Source organism: Bos grunniens, chromosome 18, assembly GCF_055505025.1.
Source record: "Bos grunniens cultivar Pamir isolate PY7600 chromosome 18, Bosgru_T2T1.0, whole genome shotgun sequence".
Classification (NCBI taxonomy): Eukaryota; Metazoa; Chordata; class Mammalia; order Artiodactyla; family Bovidae; genus Bos; species Bos grunniens.
Window position 1 is genome coordinate 47,055,841 of NC_141182.1, and position 13,379 is coordinate 47,069,219.

At 37.0% G+C, this 13,379-nt stretch overlaps 1 protein-coding gene and 1 long non-coding RNA gene across 25 annotated transcripts in view; one reads left to right on the plus strand and one right to left on the minus strand.

Annotated features, from left to right (window-relative positions):
- ZNF382 (zinc finger protein 382) overlaps nucleotides 1–13,379 on the minus strand; it is an 83,000-nt gene that overhangs the window by 14,127 nt on the left and 55,494 nt on the right. For 17 of the 24 annotated variants that reach the window (XM_086351993.1, XM_086351986.1, XM_086351991.1 and 14 more), the window contains one exon: nucleotides 5,293–7,412. The exons of the other annotated variants lie outside the window; for them this stretch is intronic. In XM_086351993.1, coding sequence (XP_086208119.1) covers nucleotides 5,989–7,412 — 1,424 coding nt within the window. In that variant the 3' untranslated portion in view covers nucleotides 5,293–5,988. Of the gene's footprint in view, nucleotides 1–5,292; nucleotides 7,413–13,379 lie in introns of those variants that run through there. 24 annotated transcript variants of the gene reach the window in all.
- LOC147353716 (uncharacterized) lies at nucleotides 1,275–11,522 on the plus strand. The gene is made up of 2 exons (XR_015145894.1): nucleotides 1,275–1,397; nucleotides 11,108–11,522. It is a non-coding gene; the product is annotated as an uncharacterized LOC147353716 (long non-coding RNA).

Consider the following 13,379-nt stretch of genomic DNA (forward strand, 5'->3'; position numbering starts at 1 on the left):
TCCCAGGTCAATACATACAGATCTGACTCATTCTTTTTAAAGTTTCAGAATATTTCTAGTATGGGACGTAGGCCAGTATTTTGAACCATCTCCTACTGTAGACATTTGTTTCTACTTTTTCACCAGAAATGATGGTGTAATAAACATTCTTACATTGTCATATTTCTATTGGTAAATTCCCAATCATGAGAGTGTGTGTATGTTTTGATATATTAATTTTGTAGTTAAAAATATTAGGAAATAAAAGCAATATTTTATAAAATTCAAAAATTATCCAAAATAGGGCTTCCCTAGTGGCTCAGTGGTAAAGAATCTGCCTACTAATGCAGGACACATGGGTTTGATTCCTAATCTGGGAAAATCCCACATGCTGCAGAGCAACAAAGCCCTTCCGCCACAGTTACTGAGCCTGTGCTCTAGAGCCTGGGATCTGCAACTATTGAGCCCATGTGCTGAAACTACTGAAGCCTGTAAGCCTGCTGCAACAAGAGAAGCCACTACTCACTTCAACTAGTAAAGCCCACTTGCAACAATGAAAACCCAGGGCAACCAATAACAAATAAATTTTAAAAAATATTCAGGGCATCCCTGGTACTCATGGTTAAGAATCTGCCTGCCAATGTAGGAGACACAGATTCGATCCCTGATCAGGGAAGATCCCACATGCCACGCAGCAAATAAGCCCATATTCCATAACTATTGAGCCTGTGCCCTAGAGCCCGGGAGGCACAACTACTGAAGCCCACTTTGCCTAGAACCCATGCTCTGCAACGAGAGGCCACCACAATGTGAAGCCCACACATCGAACCTAGAGAGTAGCCCCTGCTCTCTGTAACTAGGGGAAAGCCCACACAGAAACAAAGACCAAGTATAGACAAAAATAAACTATTTTTTAATTACCCAAAATAATTGAAAATAAATCTCTCCTAATGAGTCCTATAGTCATCTGCTTTTGTAACTATAGCTGTCACTTCTATTCTTCCAGGAATTAAATTTTAAAAATTATTTGGACAAAACTGGATTAATCATAATCTATGATTCATGACATTCTCATCAGTCCACATTTAGCCTACTTTTTAATTTTAATACATTAGAGAGTTTTATAAGCATTGAGGGATCTATTCACTGGGGAAGGCCTGGAGCCTAGGTCCATGGGCGCCAGACTGGTACCTGGTTCTGTAGGGCCAGTATGGTGCTGGGTTGGGCAGCCTGAGCTTGGTGTTTGGGTTTACAGGGGCAGGACTGAATTCTGAATCATATTGGTTTACACTGGGGAAGGCTGGTGCTTGGGTCTGTGACAAGGATGGGTTCTCACTGCACTTTCCTTCCCTTCCCTCCATGCAGAGGGTGCATCACTTCATGCTTCACTGCACAGGCTTGAGGAACAAGTAACACAGGTAGTGTGAAATTGTCCTTATTATCCTCTTCAATCTATCTTTCATTTCTGTGCTCCACCCAAGTATTGTAATTTCATGGGGATGGTTGTTCAAATTTCTATGAGACAAGTGCTATCCCATAATCTTAGGATGTTACTACTACAATTCACTATTTTTGATATGTACACACTTCTATGATTTTTCACATGTATTTTTATGACCACAAACAGTATGCAAAACAATTACAACACCTCAAGGAATTCCCTCATGCATCCCCTTTCTATTCAGACACCCCTAATCCCTGGCAAGCACTGATATATTCTGGATATTTATATTTTTACATTTTCCATAATGTATAAATGAAACCATAAAGTATGTGACTTTTTGAGGCTGGTTTCATCACTAATGTTGCATGTGTCAGTAGTCCATTTTTTTTGTTGTTGTTGTTGAGTAATTTTGAGTGGATATACCATGGTGTGTCCATTTATCCACTGAAGAACATTTGGGTTATTCCAGTTTTTAGTGATTATAAATAATACTATAGACACGCATGAATAGGGTTTTGTGTGACCATGTGTTTTTATTTGTTTACACTAAATATAAGTGGGATTGCTGGGTCACATGGGAAGTATGTTTAACTTTTTAAGAAACCGCCAATAACCCAGAGGGATGTTATGGGGAGGGAGGTGGGAGGGGGGTTCAGGATTGGGAACACGTGTACACCGTGGCAGATTCATGTTGATGTATGGCAAAACCAATACAATATTGTAAAGTAAAAAAAAAGAGAGAGAGAGATACACACAGACACACACAGAAATTAAAGCTTGTGGATAAAAAAATAAATAAAAGAAACCGCCAAATTGTTTTCCAGAGTGGTTTTACCACTTTGCATTCCCATTAGGAGTGTATCAGAGTTCTAGTTGTTCCACACCCTCATCAGTACTTGATATTGTCACACATCTATGATTTTGAAAAGTCCCAGATTACAAACTGATGAGTATCTCAAATGGTACAACATCCCAGATGAATATTAGAGACCAGTGTTGCTATCTGTGTTTTACCTGTTGCATATTACTTATAAGGCAGGGCATGACAAGTCTGACTCTATTGCTGGACCACAAATTAAGTGGAGATATTCAAGCACTACCTGGCAAGAATGTTTCGGGTTTGAGATGCACTATGCAGATGCTGGGGACATGAGAAGTGAGGCAACATGCTTGTTCACATATGCAGATTATCAGAAAATACATAGGAGATGTAGGAACCATGTTTGTAGGATGGATTTGATTTATAGTTGGACTGGAAATTTGATTTATAATTGCCATGATTTTGAGTAAGCTCCGGGAGTTGGTGATGGACAGGGATGCCTGGCGTGCTGCAGGCCATGGGGTCGCAGAGAGTCAGACATGACTGAGTGACTGAACTGAACTGGACTGGAAAAGCTCTAACATTATCTCCATGATGCATGAATGTCTGGCATTGAGTCTGATTGACAAAGGGCAGAGGGATACATAAGATGCTGTTTGAAGTTGAAATTTTCCCTGAAGATCCCCCGAGTCAATTCGTTTACTCATATAAATGATTAGAGAGCCCACTTTGACTATGTGACCAGTGAACAAAGGAGCATAAAAGTCCTTTGGGGGAACTTCTGCTCTGAGCTCTCCCAAGATTCACATAAATCTTAGTGGTTCTAATCTGGACGTAGAGTGCAGTCTCTATGTGAATACGGACACTGTGGAACTTGCACCTGAATGATTCTCAGACTCCCCCCAACCAAATGCTTACCTACCTTTTCTCTTGGTAAGCTACATCTTTTGCTTTTAAATGAAAGCATTAAATAGTATATGGGCTTCCCTGGTGGCTCAGTGGTAAAGAATCTGCCTGCCATGGCAAGACTTGTGGGTTCGATTCCTGGGTCAGAAGATCCCCTGGAATAGGAAATGGCAATCCATTCCAGTATTCTTGCCTGGGAAATCCCATGGACAGAGGATCCTGGTGGGCTACAGTCCATGGGGTCACAAGAGTTGGCCACAATTTAGTGACTCAACAACATTAAATGTATATACTCTGTGGAGTTTTGTTAGTCCTTTTGAACTGATGAAATCTTTGTACAAGTTAATTCTCTTGTGTCCTAGGACCTTGTAGTTAGGTCCACAAAGAATGAACTTGCGAATTAATTCCTATCCTGTCATATATATTTAGGAATAAGTGGACTAGAATTCCAGAACCGTGTCCACTCCTCAGAGTTGCACAAACTTCACTGACAAAAGTTAGATGAAAAGTCCTCATTTAATATATTAATCAATTCATAAAATAAGAACCCATAAAAGTCAATGAAAAAGAACATTTTCAACTTCTTCAAGAAATCTTCACACAGGAGACTGAAAGATAGCCCAATTCTGGTTCACACCAAAATAAAAACCATTTGGGCCTAATTTTCCTGAGAAGTAGCTTAGATGTGAATAATTGTTCAAAAGCAAAACTTTAGACTTTCTTCAAGGCATTCCAAGTTACCACCTACAGGGGCATGGCTGTACTTAATGTACATTGGATTCTATATCTTGATTTCTGTCTGCACCTTAGTTCATGAAATGACTCTGCAGAGGATCTTTCAAAGATAGACTTAACTTCCTTCTGCATTGTCCACAGCTGGTATTTTGGGGCTATTTTAATTTTTTTTTTTTTTTGCAAAATTGGGAAGTATACATTTGAATAAGTAATCAAGTTGATAACTCTAACTTACTACCACAGAAGGAGAAAAATAAAAAATATGTATATGAACTCCTCACTGAGTTGGTATTTAAGTATGTCATTGTAAACAAAAAATACAGCCCAAACTTCAGCTGTATTTAAGGGCCAGTTTTTGCTCACATCAAGATCACCTAGTAGTCACCACACTTTTGCTCTTTGATTCTGGAATCCAAATATTCATACCTTTATTTTTACAGTACAGATACTAAGAGATTATTTTCCTCTTACTTTAATCCATCAAATTTTAAAATGTAAACATTTCTTCTTGAGGGTCAGAAATTTGAGGCCTCAGCTGAGCAGTTCCTGCTTGAGGGCAGAGGGTCTCTTATGTGGTTGCAGTTGGATGCCAGCAGTGCCTAGTCATCCAAAGACTTGACTTGCCCCAGATTGCTCATTGATATTTGGCAGATAATGGATAATGACTTGGTGCTTAGTTGGGGCTATTGACAACTGACTCTCTAGCATCATGATCTTGGTATGGTTGGACTTCATGGAAACAGCTTTCCCCAGAGTTAAGAGTTGAAAGCCTCATCTGTTGCCTTGTCAATCTTTCTTTCTTTAGTATGAATTCTTTGCTACTGTATAGAAATGAGTTATGACTAATCATTCTTACAATAATTTCATTTGAAGTATTCACATCCATTGTGAATTTCCTGGTGATGTAAAGATTTGAGCTGTGGCTCTAAGTTTTTCCATATTCATCATTTTCATATGACCAGTAAGATAACATTCCATCCAGTTAGAATTCTTTCATGTTGAGCAAGGACGACACTAGGACCTTCTCTTCCTACAGCATGACTTTGATTTCAAATAGACAATCTTATGGCTGAAGGTCATTTATAACCTGAAAGCCATTTATAACCTGTATCTAGTATTTAGGATTTGAGCTGTCACTAAAAATCTTTGAATATCCATTCTCTTTGAATTCCCAGTTTTCACAACATTCATAGTTTCCCTCTAGTATGAATTCTCACATTTGAACCATCACCATATTGATAATATATACAGCTGTCGTCCTTCAGAGTGAATTATCTCCTAACATCAAGATTATGCAGTTTGTTAGTACCAGCATATACATACCCCAGGGCCCAGCAATTTCATTCCTAAGTATATGTGTGTAACTATATACACAAGAGAAATGAATATATGTACACTTAAATATAAATATGTTCAAAGAAGCATTATTTATTATGACCCTAAGCTGTAAACAATAAAAAAAGCCCATCAACAGTAGATTGGATAAACTGAAATGTATTATATAATGAAATTTTATACAGAATGAAAATAAATAAATTTCTCCAACATGCTAATGATGATTTTAAAGACATAGTGATGGATGAAACAAGTCATATATGAAAGAATACATGATGTATAATTTACTTTATATAAAGGTTTATAATATGCAAAAACTAATTTATAATGTTAGGAGTTAGAACTGTGGTTAACTCTGAGGAGATAACTTTTATTCCATATTTGCAGTAGAAATACAGTCACACCTCCTTTCTTTTAAAGCAGTTCTGTTCACAGTGTGGTCCATGGACCACAGTCAGGTAGCCTAGTGCTTAATACTGGGTCACAAAAAGTTACATGTTAAAATTTTAAATAAGCAATTTTAAATGTTTTTAGCAACTTGACTGAAGAATTTATGTCTGGTGAAGTTAATCAAATTTTAAGCTTGTATTTTCAGTGACTTTTATCATTTAATTTATCTCATAAATTCTTTTTATGTGTTTTGTGAGCTAGCAAATAGTAGGTAAATATGCTACAGTACTTTAAACTGTTTAATATTATCACACTTACAAGCAACCTCATGTACAGGGTTTACTATGACTTTAAAAATTTTCACCAGAAAAGTCACGTTCTAGTGAATTCTCACAGTTTCTATCTTGTGAGTTTTCTGATGGACAATGAGGTTTGACTTACAACTGAAGAACTTCCCACATTCTTTACATTCATATGGTTTCTCTCCCGTGTGAGTTTTCTGGTGGCGAATGAGGTTAGATTTCCTACTAAAGGCTTTCCCACACTGAGGACATCCATTGGATTTCTCTCCTGTATGTATTCTCTGATGAACAGTGAGGATTGCCTTCTGGCGGAAGGACTTCCCACATTCATTACAAATATACGGTTTCTCCCCTGTGTGAATTCTTTGATGGAGAGTGAGAGTTGTCTTTTGGCAGAAGGACTTCCCACATTCATTGCAAATATAAGGTTTCTCTCCTGTGTGAGTCCTCTGATGTACAGTGAGGGTTGTCTTCTGGATAAATGCCTTCCCACATTCATTACATTGATATGGTTTCTCCCCTGTGTGTGTTCTCTGATGATCAATGAGGTATGACTTCTTTCTAAAAGCACTTCCACACTGAGTACATTCATAGGCCTTCTCCCCTGTATGTGTTTTGTGATGTCTAGTAAGGGTTGCCTTTTGGCGGAAGGACTTCCCACAATCCATACAAACGTAGGGTTTCCCCTCTAAGTGTGTTTTCTCATGAAGAGTAAGGGCTGTCTTTTGACGGAAGGCTTTTCCACATTGACTGCAAACATAAGGTTTCTCACCTGTGTGAATTCGTTGATGTTCAATGAGGTACGACTTCCTTCTAAAGTTATTCCCACAGTAAGGACAATGAAAGGGTTTCTCTTCTGTTTGAGATCTCTGATGCATGATAAAAATGGACTTCCTACAGAGGAATTTCCCATATTTGCTGTATGAGTGGGGCTTCTTCTCCATAATATTTTGTTGGTGGACATTGAGATTTGACTTTTCAATGAAGGCTGTGCCATCTTTATTGTATTCACAGGGTTTTTCTCCTCTGTGAGCTCTGGTATGCGTAAATAACATTCCTTTCATAAGGAAGGGTTTTTCACATTCATTATGTTCAAATGATTGCTGTGGAGTTTGAACCTTCCGATGTTGAATAAGCTCTTGTTTACCACTCAGACTCCTTTCTGTTTGTTTACAGAGATTCACTGCTGCATGAATTTTCTCATGTTTAGTGTTAAGGAGTGATTTCTCCCATCCATTACTCTCACCAAACTTCTCTCTTACAGGACTTATATTTCTAATGACTAATTCTGAAATATTTTTAAAAAATTTTCCATCAGGTTTATATTCACGTAGTGTTGTTTTTGAAATAATATGGTTCTTGTCGATAGTAAATGTTTTCCCCCAAATGTTACTTCTCTCTTTTATTAGTCTTTTGTGGTTGATGGATATAATTGACCTAGAATGCCTGTCTTGGTATTCTTTGAATTTCACTAAAACATCTTCAGCTTTCCAATCTTCTTCTAGAAAAAATACAATTAACAATAGTAAGCCTCCATGTAAACATTATGGATAAGATAAATAATACAAACAATCCATGGTGCGCCTGTCTATCACACTACTTTAGTCTACAGAAAGGCCAAAATAAATTACCTCTGGAAGGGCAAATGTATGTAACAAACACAAACCCTGCTACACTGTTAAAATAAGGAAAAACTACCATAAGCAAACAACACATATCTTGGGGATGTTGTAAATATAAGCTACACTGAGCAGGTATGATAAACAAAAGGGCAAGTAAGCAGAAGACAAAGGACAGTGAAAGCAGGACTGTTCTTAGAACAGGAAGATTCAGAGATAATGGAGTTAGCCTATCAAGGGTACTACCAGTAAGTAGTGAAAATGTTCAGGTGATGATGAAAAACTATATATTTATTCCCTAATGACTAAATAAGTGTTATAAAATACTTCCATTTGTTTCTTCCTCACTTGTATTGAGCCCATCCATGGCAAATGAACTTTTTCAGTCACTCATTTCCTAGGGCTAACAGACACACTAGTCTATAGTCTTGACCCTAACTCTCCACATAACTGTAATTGTTATCCTTGAAAGGGGTATTGGAGAAACATAATTCCCTTAGGAATTATAAAATAAACCAGAGGAAAAGGATATTTGCAACCTGAATATAATCGCTGTTGTATTCTGATTGCTGCTACCATCAATTTATTCTTCCAGAGATGATCAATAACGAAATTCTCTTGACCATCAATTATAACTTTTCCTTTTTTCAATTTGCTAAATTATTTTTTCAGCTTTAGGGAAGGATGAGTTCAAGTTTTCCTCCCAATGCAGTGCATATGTGCTAAGTTGCTCCAATTGTGTTCAGCTCTTTGTGACCCTAGGGAGCACAGCCTGCCAGGCTTCTCTGTCCATGGAATTCTCCAGGCAAGGATACTGGAATGGGGTGCTGTGCCCTTCTCCTGGGGATCTCCCTGACCCAGAGACTGAACCCACGTCTCTTACGTCTTCTGTATTGGCAGGCAGATTCTTTACCACGAGCACCCTCTGGGACTCTGCTATTCCCTACTGGAGCTGTGAAAGACTGAATTCTTGAATATATGTGTATGGCACTGTTGGACCTATTATTTTTCTTAAAACTTCTTGGTTATATCTTACTATTTTACCTTACTACCACCCATATCTGATGCGGCAATTTTAAATATGGATTCATCTTACTTATGACATGCATCTTATTTACAATAGCCTTTTTATCTCATCAAACTAGTCATGAAAATGTAAACACGTGATACCGTATCTATCTTTAAAATTGCTCCACCAGATATGGGTGGTAGATCATGTATTTATAAAACAGAATATTACAATGAAATGTATATAATGGAATACTACTCAGCAATAAAAAGGAAAAAACCAACTGAAACACAATGACAAAAGAGATGAATATCAAACATTTTTTAGATATAAAGCTTCATGCAAAAGAGTACATATTTCATTTATGTGTAGTTCTAGGACACACAAAACTAATCTGTATTAGTAATCGGAATTATACTGCCTTCCTGACAACTTCAACCTCCTCCAGGGACATTCTACTATCCAATTTATCCCCAAAGCCTTCACATATTCTCTCTACTCTTCAATGTCTAATTTCTCTGAAATTAGTATATAATTTTATAGTCTGAACCATCCATTTCAAATAATCTTTCAACAAGATTTGTTGTTATTTTAATATTATATGTAAAATGCTCAATTTGATAATAATGCCTTCCCAACTAAAACTTATGTTCTTTGAAGTCAATATTTTATTAACTATCTTCTTTGAAATCTTCTGAGTATACATTAACACACTTAAGAGTGGTGAAGGGATATGACCATCTTGGCATGTATATATAGAAAGAACTTACCGTTTAAATGATTTCTGAATGGATGAAAAAGATAATTTCCTTGCATACTATCATAGGCCATCAATCAGGTAACTACTGAATGTCTAGCCTCTCTTACAAGCTACAGTAAGAAAAAGTAAAAGAGAGGACCTTATTTTGAGGGAATTGTTAATCAGATGGAAAAGAGGCCTCAGATAAAACAATGTTGAATCAGGTACCAAATTACTAGATCATATCAGGGGATGGTTCTGTTTGTGTGTTACAGACACTAAGTATAACGTGAATGTAGAAAAACAGGAGCTGACATGCTCTGGAGTCAGCAAGGAACATTTCACGTGGAAGTAAAATTTGATCTTTTAACTCAAGGATATGTAGTATTGTGTGGGAAAGAATATAATTCTTATTCAAAGAGAAGTCTTGACATTTGCCTTCGTCTTCTGGGAGGTAATCTCTAAATCCTCGGAATGTCATGTCTTAGAGGAGTATTTATTTGCCTGGGAACCTTTGGCCAGCTAGAAAGTAAAAATGTGATTTAGGTTGGGGGAGTTCTTTGAGTCATACCAACAATGTGATTTAAGTAGGGGTTTGGGTCACAGAATATTAGTTCAATCTCTTACAGGGATGGAAACTTAGATCAGCCACATGGGCAGTCAGGCATCCTATGTGACGGAGGCCCTGATATAACCAACTCTGGACTCTAGGCTTGTGTGAAGCTTCCCTGGCTGGCAATATTCTATAAGAACTGTCACAGGGAAGTAACGCTGTCCCTGATTCCACAGAGAGCAGACAACTAGAAGCTCTGTGTTTGGTACTTTCCTGGACTCTGCTCTATGCGCTTCTCCCCTTGGCTAATTTTAATTTGCATTTTTCTCTTACAAACCATAACTGTGAGTACTACAGCTTTCAGTAAGTTTTGTAAGTCCTTATAGCAAACTATTGACCCAAATCTTGGGATTCCTAAATTTACAGTTGGTATCAGAAATAAGGATGCCTTTGTGTGTACTGTTTTACTCTCTTATTTTGTAGTTGGTTGACTTTCCAAGTATTGCTATAAGTATACAGCAGCTGTCACATAATGAAAGGTCCAGGTGTACATTTGGGAGACAAGAACAGAGATAAGCAGGAGTTCTCAGTCAAAAAAGGAAATACATGTGGAATGAACAGATGGGATATTATTGTCACCCCTTTAAAAAAAAGGGATTTAAATTTCATATAATAAGGGGATATCTTTTTTTGCATATTGACTGAAAGAAAACTGAAAGAACTAGAAAAAAAATCACAGCAAATCCAAATAGTAACTACAGCAGTCCACACCTGAAATAACATGGTTTTTACTTTGGAAGATGTCAGTGGCAAATGAGAATATGATAGGATGTAAAGACATTTTCATGGAGTGAAATAAACACAAATTGTTGAAAGCTAATTTTTAAAATATAGCAGAGATGATGAAATCAACCTGATACAAGAAGCTAACTACAGTAATAAAAGGATATAGAAACAAAGATAAGATGAAGTTAATGACTATATATTATTTCTAAAATATCAATAACTGAAAGGATGAGACATGTGATCACTGTATTGCTGTAGGCAGATTAAAATATACCAGTACAGTCCAAGTGGGAGAAATGTGCTGAAAATGGCTATTTGAAAGCCATCCACATAAAACAAGGATATCACAACTTGAGAATGGATCACATTATTATAGCTTATGTGGCTGTTATAAAGATAAGAACTGAGGATGAAGAAAGATCCTTTAAGGATACGGATGAGAGCCTACTGAAATAAAATCCATTTATTCAACAAATATTTATTTTTTCAGAGGGAAGAAAAGTGAGCAAGATGAAAAAGGCACTCAGGGACACAGGATACATTTTTCACCCCAGTCAAGGTGGGTACATATCAGGCATCTGAGCACTATGTTATGAAACATGGAGATTTACTGGGAAGAAATGTATTGAAATGAAGTGATACTGAAATTATCACTTTAGTCTGAGGCATATGGATTTTGAAATCTGATAGTAGGTCTCATAGTAAGAATGGGATGTGAGACTAAGTGCACGAAACAAGTAGAAGGGGAAAGGAAGGAAAGAAAAGGAAGACTAAGAGGAAGATAAATATTAGCAATGATTACCCTTTTATATTTTAGATTTATGAATGCCTATAAATAGAAGACTATAATAAAAGAAGAAAGATAAAGAGCTGAAATGTTAAAGAAAGAGACAAAAAACAAGAAAGGCCTACACCAACAGTTTCCAAGAGATTCTTATGGGAGGTCTACAAAGTCAAAACTATTTTTGTTAATAATAACATTTCACTGAGACTTCCCTGGTGGTCCAGTGGTTAAGACTCTGTGCTCCTAATGCAGGGGAAATGAGTGCAATTTCCCTGGTTGGGGAATTAAGATCCAGCATGCTGCACAGTGTGGCAAAAAAGTAATAATATAAGAACACTTCATGATTAACAAAAATAATAGTATTTTAAACTATGTTCTTATTTACACTAATGACAAAAGCAATAGTGGGTGTCTCATGGAATTTTAATTTATAGAGGTGATGGAGTGATGACACAGAGATGCTAATGTTGTTAAAAGAAAATTTCCTATTACCATTCCTGAGAGGAGGACCTATGCCATGCCATGCAGGACCACATGGGGAAGCACCAGGTTTGGTCAGGAAGCAGAAAGACGCAAGGGGAAAGTCTACACCAGAGCCTTTACTGGGGCTTACTTCCATGGAAAGGCAAGGCAGGGCAAACAGCTTAGGGTCAGTTAGTTTGAATAGTGTTAGCATGTCATGGGATATAGGGGTGATCTCCAGTTGTCTGATACCTGGTCCTGGTGACTCAGGGCAGGGAAAATATTGGCTTTGTGTCTGGGAGTTAGATAAAGGAAGTAGTTGAGGATATGGAATTGCAACTGGTTGATTTGTATATGAAAAGTTGGCTCACCAACAAGTTGTTTGTTTACTATCTCTAGGAATTGGCTAGCTCTGGGAGGAAAATCTCTCCTTAGCTAGTAGGCTCCCTAAAGATGTCAAAACATCATAAAATATAGAAAATTTTAAAATGATTGATACAGTGGGTAAAATGCTGGCACATTAACGTATATCAAAGCACTGGCACCAATCTACAATAGGAAACACTGCATTTCTAACTACCACACACAAGGAAAAAAAAAGCTTCACTAGTTTTATTAATTTATCAAATCTCCACCCTTGAGAACATATATTTTCAATGTTCTATGTGAGTTAAGGGTACCAACCCTCTGCCTGGTCAAAAATCTGCCTATAACTTATAGTTGGTCCTCAGTTCCTCCAAACCCACAGTTCCACATCTGTGGATTCACCAACTGTGGACCCTGTAGTTGTATAGTATTTGCTGTTGAGAAAAGTTGCATATAAGTGGATCTGCACAGTTCAAATGTGTATTGTTCAAGGGCCAATCATATTTTGTGAGGAAAAGTGCTGGTATAATTGAGTTGAGAACTGAATATCTACAATTTGTGGAACAGCAGTTTTACTTGAAAAAACACTGACTATTATTCAGTTGTGGGTATCTGGTAGACATTTTCTTGAACAATTCAAAGAAAACATCTGCCAATACTTGTTACCTATAATAAAGTTTAAGCTTTTAAGTATAAGTCATTATGTAGGAAAGCTTGTACTTCCTACGGTATGCTTGTCAATTTCCCAGTACTTAAGAGACTTTTATAATGAAATTGCTGGTAGTACTAACACATGTGGGTTTGGGGTTTTTTAAAAATATGGTATATGGAAACATGTAAAAATTTGGCAGACCTGTATATACTACTGAACTGTTACTTTTCAAATGACCAATATATAGTATTTCAAAACAATGCATGGGGAAAATATTTAAATAGACCACTGGATTTCATGTAATTGCTATTGCTATTGCTAAGTCACTTCAGTTGTGTCTGACTCTGTGTGACCCCACAGACGGCAGTCTACACCAAAGTTCATTGTTATAATTTCAGATTTTATATTGCAACTAACTGTTTAGAAATAACCAGTTGTTAAATGGTACTGTTTAGGAACTACCAATTAAGCTTGGGTGTAGTATTAATTTAATATATC